This window comes from Oncorhynchus mykiss, chromosome 9 (genome assembly GCF_013265735.2).
Source record: "Oncorhynchus mykiss isolate Arlee chromosome 9, USDA_OmykA_1.1, whole genome shotgun sequence".
Lineage (NCBI taxonomy): Eukaryota > Metazoa > Chordata > Actinopteri > Salmoniformes > Salmonidae > Oncorhynchus > Oncorhynchus mykiss.
In genome coordinates this window covers 12,198,970-12,218,345 of record NC_048573.1, presented here as the reverse complement: position 1 = coordinate 12,218,345, position 19,376 = coordinate 12,198,970, and the positions used below count along the sequence as shown (strand labels likewise).

At 42.2% G+C, this 19,376-nt stretch overlaps 2 protein-coding genes and 1 non-coding gene across 5 annotated transcripts; all 3 read right to left on the bottom strand.

Annotated features, from left to right (window-relative positions):
- Positions 1-2,665: 2,665 nt before the first annotated feature.
- Positions 2,666-2,747, bottom strand: trnal-aag. Its single transcript has one exon. It is a non-coding gene; the product is annotated as a tRNA-Leu (tRNA).
- A 141-nt stretch (positions 2,748-2,888) lies between these two features.
- On the bottom strand, positions 2,889-7,531 carry LOC110531462 (transcription cofactor HES-6). Of its 3 annotated transcripts, XM_021614673.2 has the most exons (5): positions 6,857-7,531; positions 6,473-6,638; positions 5,895-5,990; positions 5,708-5,780; positions 2,889-4,325 (listed from the first exon to the last, which is right to left on the bottom strand). In XM_021614673.2, the coding sequence occupies exons 2-5, from the start codon at positions 6,542-6,544 to the stop codon at positions 3,688-3,690; spliced, it is 879 nt and encodes a 292-aa protein (XP_021470348.1). In that variant the 5' UTR covers positions 6,545-6,638; positions 6,857-7,531; the 3' UTR covers positions 2,889-3,687. The 3 variants fall into 3 exon arrangements, with proteins under 3 accessions (XP_021470348.1, XP_021470347.1, XP_036843249.1); XM_021614672.2 differs by lacking the exon at positions 6,857-7,531 and having other exon boundaries at positions 6,473-6,848; XM_036987354.1 differs by lacking the exon at positions 6,857-7,531 and having other exon boundaries at positions 5,895-6,014; positions 6,473-6,844.
- Positions 7,532-10,860: 3,329 nt separating this feature from the next.
- On the bottom strand, positions 10,861-19,136 carry LOC110531461 (lysophosphatidic acid receptor 6). The gene is made up of 5 exons (XM_036987353.1): positions 18,823-19,136; positions 16,752-16,877; positions 16,356-16,520; positions 14,957-15,155; positions 10,861-13,605 (listed from the first exon to the last, which is right to left on the bottom strand). The coding sequence occupies exons 2-5, from the start codon at positions 16,855-16,857 to the stop codon at positions 13,116-13,118; spliced, it is 960 nt and encodes a 319-aa protein (XP_036843248.1). The 5' UTR covers positions 16,858-16,877; positions 18,823-19,136; the 3' UTR covers positions 10,861-13,115.
- Positions 19,137-19,376: the final 240 nt, after the last annotated feature.

Sequence of the window (19,376 nt, the reverse complement as noted above, 5' to 3'; positions counted from 1 at the left end):
TCCCAATCAGAGACAATGACTAACACCTGCCTCTGATTGAGAACCATATCAGGCCAAACACAGAAACAGACAAACTAGACACACAACATAGAATGCCCACTTAGATCACACCCTGACCAAACAAAACATAGAAACATACAAAGCAAACTATGGTCAGGGAGTGACACTTGTAGTGTCCTCGAAAAGCAAATTCTTGCAAGCCCAAAAACGTAGTGGTGTTGACAAGCCGCTTGAGAACATCCCTGTTTCTTCTTTCTCGTTGTGTCGCACAGTTTGAATACGCAGACCTTCGTCATGATCGATGCAGCTTTTTCCCTGAAGCATGAATCTGATGTGGGCATTTATATGCTGCCTGCGGAACGATTGGTGTTCTTCAGGTCCCTGTACCCACCTTTTGACCAGGTCTCAGACCTTCCAAAAAGCAGGCAAGGCAAGCAATACAGGCGGCTTGATGAAAGGCTCCATGTTAACCAACTAACGTTATACTTTTGATACCAGTTGGTATTGAAAGCCTGCACCTTTTCACCCTTCTTCATGAAACTGATCTAAGGCAGAGGTCGACCCTCACTTTTAATTCGCACCGTGTACCCAAGAGAATTAAAGGGGTTCTTCAACAAAAAGTCCACAACATTTTCGGCATGTTGGTTATTCTACTGTACCATTCTGGCGGAGAAAACTGAACACTCGCACTGGTAGCTAGCTAGCTACTGAAGTTAGCAAGGCAAATTTAAATTAATTGCACTAACTACACACAAAAATAAAGCTAAAAAAACGAGAAAACAATGTATAATATACTTCCTCCGTCTCCTGTAAATTGATTTGAATAATATTTTTAAAAATGCTCAACTATCACTTTTCACTCTTAATCTCTATCCAACAATGTCACCAAGCTTCTCAACATATAGAACCCCCATAATGAACAATCCCAATACAACTCACTAGGTTCGTTCTCTGATCCTAATTCTATGATTGGATGGACAACATGTCAGTACATACTGCAAAAGTTTTGATTGGTTGGAGGATGTCCTCCGGAAGTGGTCATAATTACCATGTATGCCTATGTAAGGCCTACGAGCCTCCTAGGTTTTGTATTGAAGTCATTGTAGCCAGACACCTACACCATGGAGCTACCCCACAGTGCTGTTGAAGTTACTGTAGATGTTCATTACAAAACAATGTATTTTAATAAATTATTTGGTGACATATGAATATATTAAATACAGTTTTATCAAAAAATGATAACTTTTTTAATGTTTAACTATTTTTATTTTTATTAAATTTCACTGGGGAGGATGGTCCTCCTCTTCCTCCTATGAGGAGCCTCCACTGGATGAAACCAAGATTGAACTCTTTGGCCTGATTGCCAAGCATCACGTCTGGAGGAAACCTGGCACTGTCCCTACGGTGAAACATGGTGGTGGCAGCATCATGCTGTGGGGATGTTTTTCAGCGGCAGGGACTGGGAGACCAATTGAGATTGAGGGAAAGATGAACGGAGCAAAGTACAGAGAGATCCTTAATGAAAACCTGCTCCAGAGTGCTCAGGACTTCAGACTGGGGCGAAGGTTCACCTTCCAACAGGACAACGTCCCTAAGCACACAGCCAAGACAACGCAGGAGTGGCTTCAGGGCAAGTCTCTGTGTGTCCTTGAGTGGCCCAGCCAGAGCCCGGACATGAACTCGATCAAACCTGAAAATAGCTGTGCAGCGATGCTCCCCATCCAACCTGGTGGAGCTTGAGAGGATCTGCAGAGAATAATGGGAGAAACTCTCCAAATACAGGTGTGCCAAGCTTGTTGTGTCATACCCAAGAAGACTCGAGGCTGTAATTGCAAAAGGTGCTTCAACAAAGTACTGAGTAAAGGGTCTGAATACTTACGTAAATGTGAAATTTTAGTTAATTTTTTTATAAATAGTTTTTGCTTTGTCATTATGGTGTATTGTGTGTAGATTGATGAGGGAAAATAACAATTGAACCTGTAACGTAACAAAATGTGGAAAAAGTCAAGGGTCTGAATACTTTCTGAATGAACTGCAGCTCTCAACCCATCTTGTTTATCATGATTTATTGTTTGTTTTTATTGAACTTTTGACAAGTGAACTTTTAACGAGGCACACGTGTTCATTTTAAGGCATTCCAGCTCATGAAGCCGTTTGAGAGAATGCCAAGAGTGTGGAAAGCTGTCAACAAGTCAAAGGGTGGCTACTTTGAAGAATCTAAAATATGAAATATATTTTGATTTGTTTAAACACTTTTTAGGTTACTACATGATTCCATGTGTTATTTCATAGTTCTGATGTCTTCACTATTATTCAACAATGTAGTAAATGGTCAAAACAAAGAAAAACCCTTGAATGAGTAGGTGTCTAAACTTTGACTGGTACTATATATATATAGTATAGCCAGGGATTCCTAAAAAATAAATTATGCAACAGGGACACCTAGTGGTGAAATCTTTTTGGCTTACGAATGTACACTGCGGACATCACGGATATATATTTATTTATTTTATGCGACAAGTGACAACTGTTTCCGGTAAGTATTAAAGATACATGATTTATAGCATATTTAAACTACGAACTGGTATTCGCAGTTGGCAATGGGGCGTTCGGTAAAAGGTAATTCCTACGGTCAGGCCAAATTAAATTCGGTCAAAAGCTTGCCTGACAGCGGTGGGATTCGAACCCACGCCCCCGAAGAGACTGGAGCCTTAATCCAGCGCCTTAGACCGCTCGGCCACGCTATCCTGTGCTATTTCGTGTACATGGAACTAGAGTACTTTCCTAGACCGATTTTTATATATTGTTTTAAATCCATACAATATAATGGTATTTCTATCATTTGCTATTCATAACTTCAGCATACAAAAGATGGTTCACATTTACTATTGTTTTAATGCCGTTTTATTCAATTCTGAAAAACAAAGATCCAGCACACTTTATTTTAGCTGTTTCAATATGAAACATTGAATATACAAGGATGAAAACATTTCCAAAGTAAGCAATTCATTATAATTACAAACAGATCTGAATCAATTAATCAAATCTGTTTAATAAATGAATCAATCAATTTATCATCAGTGTGTGACAAAACAAATTCCACATTCTGTGACCATTTTCTACACATTGAAAACATAAAATGAACACCAGCGAAATATTTGGAAGAAAACACAAAATTGTAAAAACAATGCTTACTTCTGGCCAATCTCATAAAAAAATATACAAATATTTGTATGTCTAAAATGTGAAGCATTTAAACGAAAAATGAGACCATAGAACCGCTGGCAATGCAGTTAATATAGCAGAACACTACAGACATGTTCCTAGAGAGCTGATGCATCTGTCAATCACACCACAACATATTGGATTCAATTTGACAGGAAGTGAAACTTGTAGATCCACCTAGATCTTTATCTCCTGACTTCTGCAATAAATCCACCTAGATCTTTATCTCCTGACTTCTGCACTAAATCCAGGAACAACAGAGTTGAGCGATTCCATGAGATGGAATTAGATCAAAAACAAAGAGTCCCTTAGTTTTTCCTGACCACAGCATGAGGTGACTGGGAAAAACCCCAGGCCTTAGGTGGTCTGCTGCCAATAGGGCATTTTTTCACTCAGATCACAGGGTGAGGAAAAACTCAGGGGTCCTAAAGTGATGAAATGTGTGTGTGTGTGTGTCCTCTTTCACCAAGGCCTCCACATAGAGGGGTCTCCCACAGGGCCGAAGAAAGGGGGCAGGGGGGCGGGGTGAGACACCCCTGGCTGGGGGAGGTTGGGTGAGCTAGAAGGGGAGGAGGCAGGCAGCTGCTCCCTCCAATCTCTCCCAGAATGCACCTGCCTGTGGGGGGCATGGAGCGGGGAACATCTTGTGGGCGGGGTCAACGGCGGCGAGGCATGATGCATCTGTAAACGGCGAGGTCGGAATAGACCTACGCCTCCAGAAGGCAGTGAAAGCGGAGACTGGGGAGGGGATCCAGGTCCAGAATTGGGACTAGCACCACTACTACTACTACCACCACCACTACCAATTCTACCGTTACAATTACCAATGGCCCTTATCAGAGTCCCATTGACCTCACCAGTGATAGGCCTTGTTGGGGTCCGATTAGGCCCATTGCCACCAGTGTTTCCAGGCCCAGTCTCTAAGCTGATGTGGGGCAGAGACTTAAGGAGGTGATTGAGGAGCTGGGCCCCTAGAGGCTTGTCCATGTCTGGACAGCCCAGGAGCAGGTTATGGACCTCCTGCATACACTGGATGTATCCACTGCTGTAGCGCTGCCGGGACTGGAACCCGACACGGGGACCAGCAGGGATGCCAGTACCTAAATACAGAAGAACCACAGGGGAGTGGCAGTGAGTCAGGGGTGAGAACAACTCAGTCAGGTTTAGAACGTCCTACAATGCATCAGAGGAGGCTGGTCGGAGGAGCTATAGGAGGAGGGGCTCATTGTAACGACTGGAATGGAATTAATGGAACGGTATAAAACAACATACATATCAAATGTTATTGGTCACATACACATGGTTAGCAGAGGTTAATGCGACTGTAGCGAAATGCTTGGACACCACGTGATTGACTCCGGTCCATCGATCCCATTTCAGCCATTATAAATGAGCATGCTTCCTATAGCTCCTCCCTCCAGCCACCACAATGCATAGTTACAATATTGTTGGGAATGCAGAATATTGATGGTGTTATGCACTAATGTATATGCAGTGAGCTGAGTGAACACATTTATATCTGTCAATTAAATGTATTACTTTATATAACAAATAAAATAAATCGGTTATCAACTGGTGAATGTGATCAGGGTGGTGAAGGTGGTTCTCTCTCATTCCCTGGCTTGCTTTGAATTCCAGTTTGTCAGGAGCTGTCAAACAGGTTTTCTGAATTTACCCAATAGGAGCTCATTGATATGTAGAGTGAAGGACCCCTATCGGGAGACATTAGTCAATGATTGACAACACATGATAATCCCACCCACTATAAGGGTTCCAATCAATGATATGTAATAACCCTAGATTACCAACAGGGGTGCTGTTTAGAATCCACCGCACATCCATTTTGGAGCTATATGTTAAACAAAAATATATAAAAGCATTTTTTTTTTAGACTATACATTTTTCTGTCCCCACTACAACAAAGAAATGCTTAATTATTTTTTTTATTTTATTTAAATAGGCAAGTAATTTAAGAACAAATTCTTATTTACAATGACAGCCTACTCAGGCCAAATCTGGATGATGCTGGGCTAATTGTGTACCGACCCTATGGGACTCCTAATCACGGCCGGATGTGATACAGCCTGGATTCAAAACAGGTACTATAGTGACACCTCTTGCACTGAGATGCAGTGCTTTAGACCACTGCGCCACTCAAGAGTAACTTTGTCCCCTCTTATATATATATATATATATACACACACACACACTGGAGAATTCCAGTATAGACTGCTCCTTCGGAGGAGTACCAATATGGCGGCCGGTGGCTTCAAAGCCTCTCATTGGCAATTACCTAGCATCAGCAATCTAGGGTTTATACATATTATTGGTTCCAGTGCTTACATTACCCCATGCAGCACTGGAGTATAATTTACAACCAGCTCTGTATGTTCCATTAGAACTTGGAACAATATTGCATTAAAAGTGGGCTACGGTATTCTGTCATTGATTAAAGTGATGGTGTGTGTCTGTATGTGCTTACCATGACCCTTTTGTAGACCCTCCATATGTTGGACAGTAACCTCCAGTACATCAGCCTTCTCCAGTTTAGATTGCTAACAGAAGTCAGAGTTAAATAGGGAAGAAGATCATGCAAATGTTCTGAAAGTTTTGTGGTTTATCAAAAATATTCTCATTGTGCGTCTATGCATAAGTGTGGGTGTACTCACATCTAGGTTATAGGCGTCCACCATGATCCCCTTCAGCTGCTCAAGGCTGCAGTTGATTCGCTCACGCCTCTTCTTCTCTATCAGAGGCTTCCGCAGCTGTCAATCAAATCAACACTACAACTAATACCTCTGTTTAAGTATTAATCAATTGAGCTGGGGTAATGTGGGTTTGGTACTTTAAAGCCAATTATCTCAGAATCATATTTTTGTAGGTAAAACCAAGCTCTCAATTTTAGTTTTGGAATGAAATATGAGAAATGTTACTCCGTTTGATACTACAATAAAATGATGAGTCTGCAGCTAGACCCTGTTGAAGAGAATTCAACAACCTGCAGCCAAACCTTTTGCAAAGTCTACCAACTGTCTCTGCACATTGCATAAAGGCATGCATCTTATTAAATGTAGTAGTGGGATATGCATGCATTCATTCATTTGCATCAGGCAATTAAGGATTTTAATGGGGGGGGGGGATACTTCGAACAATTCCTGCACAACCCTTACCTTGATGTATTACCCAGTTTTACAAAATTCCTCATATCGAAAATATTGCGTTTAGGCCAAGACAATTGCAAGCCTACCTTTCGTTCATCTTTGGCGTTAAAATTCTTCTCGGGAGCATTTCCTCCATGTTCCATGTTGGAGGCCGTCATCCTCGCGCTGCAGAGCGCACACCAAACCAGCCGACCAACTGATAGCTCAACTTCACAGTCCACACTATCCGTGTCCTGATCTCCCGTGGGCAGTCTGCACGCAATTAACCAAATGACGCTAGATTTGACTTCTGGCAGTTGAAGGCTATCCACACACAGAACTCCGTTTGTACTGTTTTAATGGCTAGGTAACGAATGGAGAAACACTGAGTGAAATAAACTAGAATAGAAGCAGGAGTAAAAGTACTCTCCCCGTGTGGGTGTTAAGCACCACAGCCTCCCGCCCCCAACACCTCGACCCACCGACATTACCATGACAATGTGTGGGTTCTCTCTTCCCCGAACTTTCCCACAGCCCCGCCGTGGGCACGTTTCATGGCACATGGTCCAATTCTCCCCGCTGTTGTCAAGCGGGAGAATGGGGAAGATAGGAGGGGGGCGCGGGTAAGACCTGCAAAGCGCGGACGGCACTGGAGTTTGAAAAGGTGACGTTTTGGATGGATTGATGGATGGTGCCAGCTAGAAAACTGGGTACACACTAGTTGAATCAACGTTGTTTCAATGAAATTACGTTGAACCAACCGGGAATAGTAATGGATCGTTGACGAAGGAATGGCTATTTTTGAATTAATTTTTTTTGCTGAACGTCTGGAACCGAATTGCATCAGCGATTGAGCCGTTCATTTGCATACTGCTACCACAGATAGAACAATGAGCCAGATATTTCACTAAATGCATCAATGTGAAGCATCCGGTTGGCGTTTCCACAGTTTTGATGACAGCTGAAAATGACATTTGACATGGTGATAAAGTGTATCACTTATTCAGGCTTTATGCCGCTCAATTGAAATAAAAGCAATAGGCTTGGCCTATACCTCAAGCGTCAATAAACAACACTTCAATAACAGTGGATAGGCTACTTAATCTGTAATAAAATGAATCAGACTGTTTAGAAAATGTATTAATTCATACAAACAACATCAATTAAACTCCCCATGCCCCCCCCCCCCCCCCCCCCCCTTTCAGCACTCAAACACAAAACAGATCTCTCCACAACCAAAAAAAGTAAGTTAGACAGGGTGGAAAAAGTCACACAACAATAGCAGCTAAAGAGATCTCCCCGCAACCTTTATTTTCAAACTCCAAAATCCTCAAACTATTAGCATTGTCCCTCCTCCCTGTCCCGCCCCGATTTCCTGCACTTCTTTTAGCTACCAACCCCTCCTCACTCCAGCTTATTATTCTCCCCCTTTTTATCTGGTGGATGGACACACTCCAGTGGAGCGTGTTGTCTCTTTAGCTCTTTCTTTTCTGCCCTATAGTCCAGCTGTAATGACCCCCAGTTAGCAGAATAATGGTCCAGGTGCTAAAGTCTTTACGCCTATCTTAAGACCATAAAATCCAAAGTCGTTTTTTTCCCTTAGCTCTAGCTCACTCCTGCACCTGATCAATGTCCAAGGCGTTGGGGGAAGGGTTTTATGGCTTAGTTTGTTTGACAGGCTATAGTCTCTTGATTTTGATTGATAGATTGACAACGATTTGGTTCAGAAATTATGTCACTTTACTCAAGTATTTGTTTCTTGGCCTAGATGTCACAATAAGAATAGTTGTGGTAGTCTGTCCTAGTTTCAATGTTCCGGGTATCCCTCTGTGTCTGTTGTTTTCACTTTGCAGAGTGTGTTGGTGACTTCTTCATCTTTTCTCAGCAGTGGAGAGCGGGAGCAACAGTTAAATAGTGAAGGCCAGATTCAACCCCACAGACATATTGAGATGCCTAATACACACATGCACGCACACACACACATGCGCACGCTCAAGCGCACGCACACACACACTTCTCTATTTTTTTGTACAGCTGCCCTAAAGAAAACTTCACCTGCATCAGTTCATCATCACCTCCTCAGTTCACACAAGACAGCCTGTCACATTTTCACGCACTGCACTCCTTTTTTTGGCCCCATGTGTTGACCTCAATAGCGCTGTCATGCAACTGATAAACTACTCTAACGGACTGCCCTGGATATGACTGCCTTGTGATTGTGTGTGATTAACTACTACTCTCTTGAGAGAAAAGTTGAAGATTTAGATTTGTAGACAAGACACATGGGAAAAGTCCTAAAGATGCAATGAAGTGTTTTCTCACACAAAATGATTAAGATGAGCAGCTACAGGTGGTGCAGTCGGCTTAGCTCTGGTCTCTTATCAGTTTGTGCTTTAGCTAGGTCCTCTGATGTATAGTCAAAGGAGCTGGCTATAAAGCATACACATCTGAGACCAGGCTATGCTCTGCTTGTAAGAATCCCAAAATAATCAACCACTCATAGTGGTCAAAGACAGGAACATTTAGTCACAGTGCAGGGTTATTATTGACATGGGACTGATATGTATGTTATGGTAATTTGCACAACATCTGTAATTATCTTGCCGTGTTTCATTTCACAAAGGCAACGGTTGACTATGTGGTTATAACTTGAAGAAGAAACTTCTGTTCCGCAATCTCACACCCACACACTGTCACACAGGCCTAGGCCTGTTTCTTAAACGCTAACAACCTCAATCTGTAAATACACGCGCATGCGCACACACACACACACACACACACACACACAGACACACACACACACACAGACACACACACACAAACACACACACACACACACACACACACACACACACACACACACACACACACACACACACACACACACACACAGACACACACACACACACAGACACACACACAAACACACACACACACACACACACACACACACACACACACACACACACACACACACACACACACACACACACACACACACACACATAATATGGACTTGGTCTCTTACCAAATATGGCTATCTTCTGTATACCACCCCTACCTTGTCAAAACACAACTCAAACGCATTAAGAAGGAAAGAAATTCTACAAATTAACTTTTAACAAGGCACACGTGTTAATTGAAATGCATACCAGGTGACTACCTCATGAAGCTGGTTGAGAGAATGCCAAGAGTGCGCAAAGCCATCATCCAGGCAAAGAGTGGCTACTTTGAAGAATCTCAAATAGAAAATATATTTTGATATTTGTTTATAATTTTTTGGGTTACTACATGATTCCATATAGTTCTGATGTCTTCACTATTATTCTACAATGTAGAAAATAGTGAAAATAAAGAAAAACCCTGGAATGAGTAGGTGTGTCCAAACTTTGGACTGGTACTGTACGCAAGCACTCACACTCACACACGCGTGCACACACAAAGTATCTTAAACTCAGTGAAATGGCGTTGCCACAAACAGATAATGAGATGAGCGAGGTGCAAGACTTCACACAGTCACACACAGTATGTGCTTCGCGGCACGTAAATTAACCCACTAATATGTTTACTTTCTACGCCATATCGCTGTCTACCTTTAAGTTATTATTGATTTATTTGTGGTATTCATTTTGATATAATTAATGAATATACTACAATTAATTTATGTAATAATAATATACACAATGATGACTCAAAATTTGCATCTGTCTATTTACCACTGAGGGCAGGAGCCCACAGGAAGTGGTATTGCTCGGAGGCAACAGTGATACCAAAGAGAGGAAGTAGTGGGTTGGTGTGGAGGATGGGATGGGGGGGTAGGGAGTGTTAAAAACACTTTATGCTGCAATGTAAAAATCCTATTTTGACATTGAAGCCACAGATTGTGTAGACATTTTTGTGACTGTGTATGGTCAGCTTTGAGATATTTTAGTAAAAGAATGTGAAAAATAAATAGGAACAGAAACATTTGAAGCTTGATAAAGATGTACTGTATCTACACCAAGCAAACTTTTAGAAAACACATTTGATACAACTTTGAAATAGTCACTTACAAACGAGCTTACTCGGTGTAAAATGTATAATTCAAGAGAATGGCAATATAATGTGCATTGCATTCAAGGGGTTTGTTTTTGACACCGTTGATGTCTTGTCGCTGAATTATGATTTCTTAACTTTAACACCATCTTAAGTTAACATTCTATCATCTTGTACATCCTATCATCTTGTACATCCTGTCCCTTTGAGTTGCCTTGTCAATTCCACATACAGTGGGGAGAACAAGTATTTGATACACTGCCGATTTTGCAGGTTTTCGTACTTACAAAGCATGTAGAGGTCTGTCATTTTTATCATAGGTACACTTCAACTGTGAGAGACGGAATCTAAAACAAAAATCCAGAAAATCACATTGTATGATTTTTAAGTAATTAATTTGCATTTCATTGCATGACATAAGTATTTGATCACCTACAAACTAGTAAGAATTCCAGCTCTCACAGACGTGTTAGTTTTTCTTTAAGAAGCCCTCCTGTTCTCCACTCATTACCTGTATTAAATGCACCTGTTTGAACTTGTTACCTGTATAAAAGACCCCTGTCCACACACTGTATCAAACACTTATGTCATGCAATAAAATGCAAATTAATGACTTAAAAATCATAAAATGTGATTCTGTCTCTCACAGTTGAAGTGTACCTATGATAAAAAAAATTACAGACCTCTACATGCTTTGTAAGTAAGGAAACCTGCTAAATCGGCAGTGTTTCAAATACTTGTTCTCCCCACTGTGTATGTTTTCTGTAGCTGTGTGAAATCTATAAATAAATCTAAGTGTCAAATTAACACATGATTCAGACTATGGATTGTAGTTTGTTTAAATGCAATCTCTCTCTCTACCATGAAATGTATCACTGTCTTCCAGTTGCAAGTTCGCAGCATCTATGAAAGCTCTCACCGATGCAGCTCTGTCTACAGACAAGGGTGGATTTATCCAAGTAGAATTTTCAAAGTTCTAGAACAGCACTTTGTTTTCACCACGTAGATAACATTTCTGTTCTGTTCTGCCAGTTCGTCTTGTCAAGTCAACCAGCGTTTTTCTTGTGAAGTCTTTGTTTTTCTAGTCCTCCCAGTTCTGACCTTTGCTTGCCCTTACACTGAGCCCGCCTGCACTGACCTCGAGCCTGCCTGCCACTCTGTACCTCCTTATGATCTTTTGCCTGTCCACAACCTGTCTCTTGCCTGCCCCTTGTTTTATAATAAATATCAGAGACTCCAACCCTCTGCCTCCCGTGTCTGCATCTAGGTCTTGCCCTGTATCGTTATAGCCTCCACTATTCCAGCACCATTTCAACTTCAACATTTCGACATCATGAAATCACCTATGCTTAGTCTAATACAGTGACATCTAAAATATTCCAAAAACGATTTAGTCCAATCAACATAAGCAAATGTTCAGCCACCTGAAATTGATCCAAGGCTGTTTAAAATGTGTAATGTTGCAAAATAGTAACGAATGTTACTATTACTTTGATTAGATTTAACAATTGATTATAGGCTCTTTAAAAACTGTAAAATAAACTGCATTTGTATTTGAGCTCTGATTAACTGTAAAAAAATAAAATAAAAACTTTTGGATCAGTGTTTATTGCAGATGTTGCTGTTGGATGATTCTAAAATGTTTTATTTTTTACTTGGTTTGGAGTCTTGATGTGTTTTTCAAAAATGTTGAAATATATTGGATGTTAGGATATCGTTTTATTAATGGGAAAATATGTACATTCTTACCTATCATGTGGCTGTCCATGGTACTGATTTTTGTGTTTGTGTGCGTAAGGAGAAAATGTGTTGACTCACCCTACTTGTAAAGAAAGGCCAATGCCATCCTCCTCTCATTCATGTTGCCGAAACGTCTATGACTCTGTCATACATGCTTTAAGTTTATGTTGTCCTAGACTACCTGGCTAAAATGTTGCTTGCTATCCTAATTTCCTTTCATGACAACATTAGCTAGTTCACATTAGCCTTCTAAATATTGAACTTCCATCCTGTCAGTCCAGGGGCACAATATATGAATTAATGGTTGTGTCAGAATCACAGAATTGGCCAGTGTGGAGAATGAAGTAAAACCACAAAATCCCTATCTCTGTCCTTGGCTAATTTAGGAAACTAGATACAACAAATCACGTTTTTTCTGTCAATGATGTTTGGCTGGATTTGATGTGACTGGTGTGAAGCCAAATCCGAACTGGCTTCCCTTTACACTTTCTTTCGGTGCACCAGGACCATTCACAGCTGAGCTCACTCAGTTTAGCTCAACGCTGATTGGCTATTATTATTAATAATTATTAATCCCTTTTATTCAATGCTACAAGCAGCAGCAATATTATACTATTTTTGACCAGAAAGCATCAGATAGATGAGCTACACATACAGAAATATAATATTTTTTCTTTTTTTCTTGGTGATTGTTCTGGGGAAGCCTGCCTTCCTTTGGCATCCCTGAATACATGCCACTGCATAGTCCGAAACTTCAGTATGAGAACCAACTGATTGCACATGGATGATCCAATATCTTAACACCTTGGGTGTTAGCTTGGCGTAGAACTACACATCATAAATCCAATATAATCACCATTCTATATCTTGGCAGTACATGGAACGTGCTTTAATACATTTTTACCAAAACAATTGGCGGCCGGCGGGGTGAGGGATTTGTTGTTTTTTCAAATCCCAGACTGTATCTTTAGAACATTAAGTGTTGAAGGGGGCTCTGGAGTTGTTACCCTCAGAGTTCTGACTGTTGAGTGGGAACATCCTCCTCATGGCGTCCATATCCACCTTCTTCCTGAACGTCTCCGTGGTGAAATAGTACGCCAGTGGATCCAAAATGGCGTTCAGACAGGCCACCATAAGGCTATAGCGGTATGCCGACAGTAGGGGGCATGATACCGCTTTCCTATGGACATAGAGGAGTGCCAGAGTCCCATGGTAGGGCAGGAAGCAGGCCAGAAATATCACCAGGTTGGTGGTAATCATCCTCTGGATCTTCCCAGAGTTGATGAGTTCTGTCTGGGCTACAGCGCTCCTTGTGATGGTGCGGATCAACGCCGAGGAACAGACCAACATCACCACCAAGGGGATGCCGAAGCCGACGGTTAGTGTCGAGGCGACTGCCGTTGCCTGTGTGGCGTAGACTGGAAGGTTCCCGAAACAAAGGTCCTGCATCTCATTGGATGCCTCTCTATGTTTCAGCCGAAAGACAGAGAGAGAGAAAGGGAGAAAGAGGGAGGGAGAGAGAGAGAGAGAAAGGGAGAGAGAGGGAATATAACAGGATATATAAATGATACAGGGTTGGGTCTGATGTGATGTTACAGAGCCCTTTCTGTGTTTGCAAACATTGCCGCACGAGGGAGATGAGCGCAAGTTGGTGGCAGAACAAGGGGGAGTTCTCATAGAACGGCAGCAAAAAAAGCCTCTATTTACATGTTGCTAATGGGTGCATTTCACACTGCTTTTGGATTATAATTGGATTTTAAGGCTCATATGAATGTCCTGCTTAAAATAATGTTTGTGTCATCATCGCGAATGAATACCTTGGTCCTAGTGAATGAATACCTTGGTCCTAGTTGACCTGACCAGGAGAATACCTTGGTCCTAGTTGACCTGACCAGGAGAATACCTTGGTCCTAGTTGACCTGACCAGGAGAATACCTTGGTCCTAGTTGACCTGACCAGGAGAATACCTTGGTCCTAGTTGACCTGACCAGGAGAATACCTGGGTTCTAGTTGACCTGACCAGGAGAATACCTTGGTCCTAGTTGACCTGACCAGGATAATACCTAGGTTCTAGTTGACCTGACCAGGAGAATACCTAGGTTCTAGTTGACCTGACCAGGAGAATACCTGGGTCCTAGTTGACCTGACCAGGAGAATACCTTGGTCCTAGTTGACCTGACCAGGAGAATACCTTGGTTCTAGTTGACCTGACCAGGAGAATACCTTGGTCCTAGTTGACCTGACCAGGAGAATACCTTGGTCCTAGTTGACCTGACCAGGAGAATACCTTGGTCCTAGTTGACCTGAACAGGAGAATACCTTGGTCCTAGTTGACCTGACCAGGAGAATACCTGGGTTCTAGTTGACCTGACCAGGAGAATACCTTGGTCCTAGTTGACCTGAACAGGAGAATACCTTGGTCCTAGTTGACCTGACCAGGAGAATACCTGGGTTCTAGTTGACCTGATGAGGAGAATATCTGGGTCCTAGTTGACCTGATGAGGAGAATATCTGGGTCCTAGTTGACCTGATGAGGAGAATATCTGGGTCCTAGTTGACCTGATGAGGAGAATATCTGGGTTCTAGTTGACCTGATGAGGAGAATATCGGGGTCTTAGTTGACCTGATGAGGAGAATATCTGGGTCCTAGTTGACCTAATGAGGAGAATATCTGGGTCCTAGTTGACCTGATGAGGAGAATACCTGGGTCCTAGTTGACCTGATGAGGATAATACCTGGGTCCTAGTTGACCTGATGAGGAGAATATCTGGGTCCTAGTTGACCTGATGAGGAGAATATCTGGGTCCTAGTTTTACCTGGGTTTGGAGATGTAGAATGGGAGGCTGGCTCCGATGGTAAGGACCCAGACACCGAGGCAGACCAGTGGGGCTTTCTTTCGGCCCTCCCGAATCCGGCAAGACATGGGGAAACATACGGCTACACAGCGGTCGAAACACATGCAGGTGAGGAGAAAGATGCTGCCATACATGTTGACCAGCAGAACCAGGCCCACCCCTGGAATAAATGCATGAATTTATAAATTAATGAATGTGTGAATGGAAAAAAATAAAACCTCTACTGCCATATGGGAATTTGTTTTACACATCATAAGAAAAGCAATTAAAATGATATTTGTAATTAAAAAACAGGACACGGACGGACAAAACAGAGAGTGCAATATATAACATTCAAGGACAAAAATCCTAGATTGTAGATTCACTCAATGTCATGATAAACATGTTTGGCTTGACAATGACATTAATGAGTTGGCATGATAGCACAAACAGATATTGTGACTAAGCTAACATAACAGCAAAGAGTCAAGATTTATCTTCACACAGAACCTGAGGTAACCTGGACAAAGCCTTTATTTTCACACGGAACCTGAAGTAACCTGGACAAGCGTTTATCTTCACACGGAACCTGAGGTAACCTGGACAAAGCCTTTATTTTCACACGGAACCTGAAGTAACCTGGACAAGCGTTTATCTTCACACGGAACCTGATGTAACCCAGACAAGCCTTTATTTTCACACGGAACCTGAAGTAACCTGGACAAGCCTTTATCTTCACACGGAACCTGATGTAACCCAGACAAGCCTTTACCTTCACACGGAACCTGAGGTAACCTGGACAAGCATTTATCTTCACACGGAACCTGATGTAACCCAGACAAGCTTTTACCTTCACACAGGGCCTGAGGTAACTGAGGTAACCCAGACAAGCGTTTACCTTCACACAGGACCAGAGGTAACTGAGGTAACTCAGACCAGCATTTACCTTCACACAGGACCTGATGTAACCTAGACAAGCATTTACCTTCACACAGGGCCTGAGGTAACTGAGGTAACCCAGACAAGCGTTTACCTTCACACAGGACCTGATGTAACCTAGACAAGCATTTACCTTCACACAGGACCTGATGTAACCCAGACAAGCATTTACCTTCACACAGGGCCTGAGGTAACCCAGACAAGCATTTACTTTCACACAGGACCTGAGGTAACTGAGGTAACTCAGACCAGCCTTTACCTTCACACAGGACCTGATGTAACCTAGACAAGCATTTACCTTCACACAGGGCCTGAGGTAACTGAGGTAACCCAGACAAGCGTTTACCTTCACACAGGACCTGAGGTAACTGAGGTAACTCAGACAAGCCTTTACATTCACACAGGGCCTGAGGTAACTGAGGTAACTCAGACAAGCGTTTACCTTCACACAGGACCTGAGGTAACTGTGGTAACCCAGACATTCCCAGATGGTAGTAGATCCTCAGGGGCAGAGTGAGGACCAGGAGAAGGTCTGCGATGGCCAGGTTAGTCATGTAGACGGTGGTGTGAGACCGAGACTTGGTGTAGCGGAAGAACACCACTAGTGCTGTGAGGAATAAGAAAATGGACGTATTGTGGCATAACAAAGCTGCAGCATTGCATTGACGTCTAGCTATTAAAGACATGCCATTCATACATGAAACAAAGCTTAAATTGCCACTTATTACCAAGTGAGTTAAAAAAATATATATATATACGTGTTTGATCTTGGTTCCAAACACATTTTCATTGATATAGACAAGAAGATAATAATGTAAGAACATTCTCTCCATAATACCTGTGAGGTTGAGGATGAGGCCAACCATGAAGACCATGGAGTAGACCCCAACAAAGAGCCAGTTACTCTGGGGCTCTGTGCAGTTATGAGTGGTGTTGATGGTCATGACTAATATTTTTGTTGTTTCTGAGGAGAGGGATGGAAAGAAAGAGAGAGAGAGAGAGAGAGAGAGAGAGATGGAAGGAGGGAGGGAGGGATAGATAGAGATGGAGAGAGAGACAGAGAGAGAGGTGGAGGGAGGGAGGGATGGAAAGAGAGGGAGAGAGAGACAGAGAGAGGCAGGAAGGGATGGAAAGAGAGGGAGAGAGAGAGAGAGACAGATGGATGGAGAGGGAGAGAGAGACAGAGAGGGGCAGAGAGAGAGATAGAGAGAAAGAGAGGGACGGGTAGAAAGAGAGGGAGAGAGAGAGGGCGGGCGGGAAAGAGTGGGATTAGCAGGCTACAGAAATGATACAGGATTGTGTCTCTTATGATGCAATGTCATACACAGGGGGTCCAAAAAGACAACAGTACAGGCAGGGAAAAGGCTAGTAAGTCCGGGAGATCAGGCAATAGGTTGATAACAGGAAATCCGATAAACTACAGGCAGGGAATAGGCAAAAGGAGCCGTTAGTGAGGCAGGCAAAAACTATCATACACAGGAGGAGTACATTACGGGAGAAACAGAGCTCTGAGTGTGTCACAAAATAAACAATACCTCACAATGATGGGGTGCAAAGAACTGACCTAAATAGTGTGTGATAATGACATACAGGTATGTTAAGAGGTGATCAGAATTCAGGTGATTGGGGTCTGGAGAGTGAGCTGCGTTCAGGGAATCTATGTGTTTGAGAGTGTGAGCTGGAAAGTGGGCTGTAAAGTGAGCTGCGTTCAGGGGATCTATGTGTTTGAGAGTGTGAGCTGGAAGGTGAGCAACTTTCAGGGGATCTACGTGTTTGAGAGTGTGAGCTGGAAGGTGAGCAGCTTTCAGGGGATCTACGTGTTTCAGAGTGTGAGCTGGAAGCAGACGTTACACTCTCTCCATTCCTCTCTTCTTCATCTCTTTGTCTCACACTTGCAAAACACCTTTTCCTGTCCTGATCTGTATTGTAACGTTCCTCTGTAGTTATTGTGACATAGGCACCATTTCCCTAACCGTCCGTCTGTGTATTTTTAGCCTGTCTTAGTGGTATCCCCTGGTCGACATTACACAAAGACTGCAAATGACACCCTATTTCATTTGGGCTTTGCTCAAACGTAGTCCACTATAAGGGGAACAACCATTTCACTGGAAGGTCTACCGACACCTGTTGTATTCAGCGCATGTGACAAATACTATTTGATATGATTTGATTTGAATAGGGTTCCATTTGGGAGGCTGGGATGCGCCCCTATTTTCACGGTTGTCGTCTTATGCATGCAAAGAGGGTAAAACTGCTGATGAATTAAGGAAGCTGAACAGCCAGTCGGTGAGGGAGGAAGTTATTTTTAACGCTACAAAGATCTTTGTCTGATAGACCCTGTTTATGTACAAGAACCTCTATCAATCTTTACAGTGGAATACTGTTTCAGTTTCAGATGCTTATTTTGCGTTCACCAAAGAGGAACAAGAAGACATTTTGTTCCACTATCATTCTGACTTCAGTGAAAGCTAAATAAATGACTTCATTGAGGTCTCTATGGAAACCGTGAACCTACCTTTCCCCAGTTAAAGCAGAAGCAGACACATGGCTGCTAGCATTGCAGAAGAGTTGAGAAATGAACATAACGTTACGTGTTTTTTTTTTTTTTGCATTTGCATTCACTATTCATTCACCTCAATTGCAATGGTATCTGTAACTGTATTTTCCACGAATGAGAGAGTGAAACCAAACATTTTTAAGAAGCCTTTTTACTCTCCTCATTTTCTCTTTCTCTCAATAACAGTAGTCGAAGCACAATTACACACACAGGTGACCAAGTTATCCTGTTACCCTGTCTGTTATTGGTGTTGTGATACAGTTACAGTACCAGTGTGAAGTGAATATGATGTTGGCATGGTACACACAGAGACTAGAGTAATACACTGTTACATATTCTGAGAAGCACTCACCCGTTTGATGCTTATGAGTAGAATATTTTGATTGTGATGGTCTTGAGTTCCAAATACAGTGCCTTTGTCAGGAAATGAAAGAGAGAGAGATGATGAGAACCCTCGCTCTCTCTTCTTGTTCTCTCTCTCTCTCTCTCTCTCTCTCTCTCTGTCTCTCTCTCTTATTTTCTTCATGTTTCTTCCTCTTCTTGTTTTCTCTCTCTGATTTACCCCTTCTATTTTGTTCTATATATTGCAACTCTTTCTCTTCTCTCACTCTATCCATATCTGTGTTAGTGAATGTGTATCTCTCTGTCTGTGACATGACTGACTGTTCATTTTCTGCATTTATGGGGAAGCTCTTAATTTATTCACACTCACACACACACTCTGTAACAGTCCATATAAAAGGTCTGCCCTGACACTCTGCCAGGAAAAGCCACTGACTTATACGTGACTGGAAAGAGAAGGAGAGGGCATTTAAATTCACATGACAAGGCTTCTGTTAATCATGACATAGCTATAATTTGGTTTAAGAAAAACAACGTTTTTAAATCTAAAAATTATTTAAGTCT

Excerpts from the sequence above, each read along its gene's own strand:
- LOC110531462 (XM_021614673.2), bottom strand. The coding sequence starts at position 6,544 with ATGACGGCCTCCAACATGGAACATGGAGGAAATGCTCCCGAGAAGAAT. Across the intron at positions 5,781-5,894 it reads TGGACGCCTATAACCTAGAT|CAATCTAAACTGGAGAAGGC; the intron begins GTGAGTACACCC and ends GACTTCTGTTAG. Across the intron at positions 4,326-5,707 it reads GGGTCTACAAAAGGGTCATG|GTACTGGCATCCCTGCTGGT; the intron begins GTAAGCACATAC and ends TTCTGTATTTAG.
- LOC110531461 (XM_036987353.1), bottom strand. The coding sequence starts at position 16,857 with ATGACCATCAACACCACTCATAACTGCACAGAGCCCCAGAGTAACTGG. Across the intron at positions 16,521-16,751 it reads CCTCATCCTCAACCTCACAG|CACTAGTGGTGTTCTTCCGC; the intron begins GTATTATGGAGA and ends TATTCCTCACAG. Across the intron at positions 15,156-16,355 it reads ACCTCAGGTCCTGTGTGAAG|GGGTGGGCCTGGTTCTGCTG; the intron begins GTAAACGCTTGT and ends CATTTATTCCAG.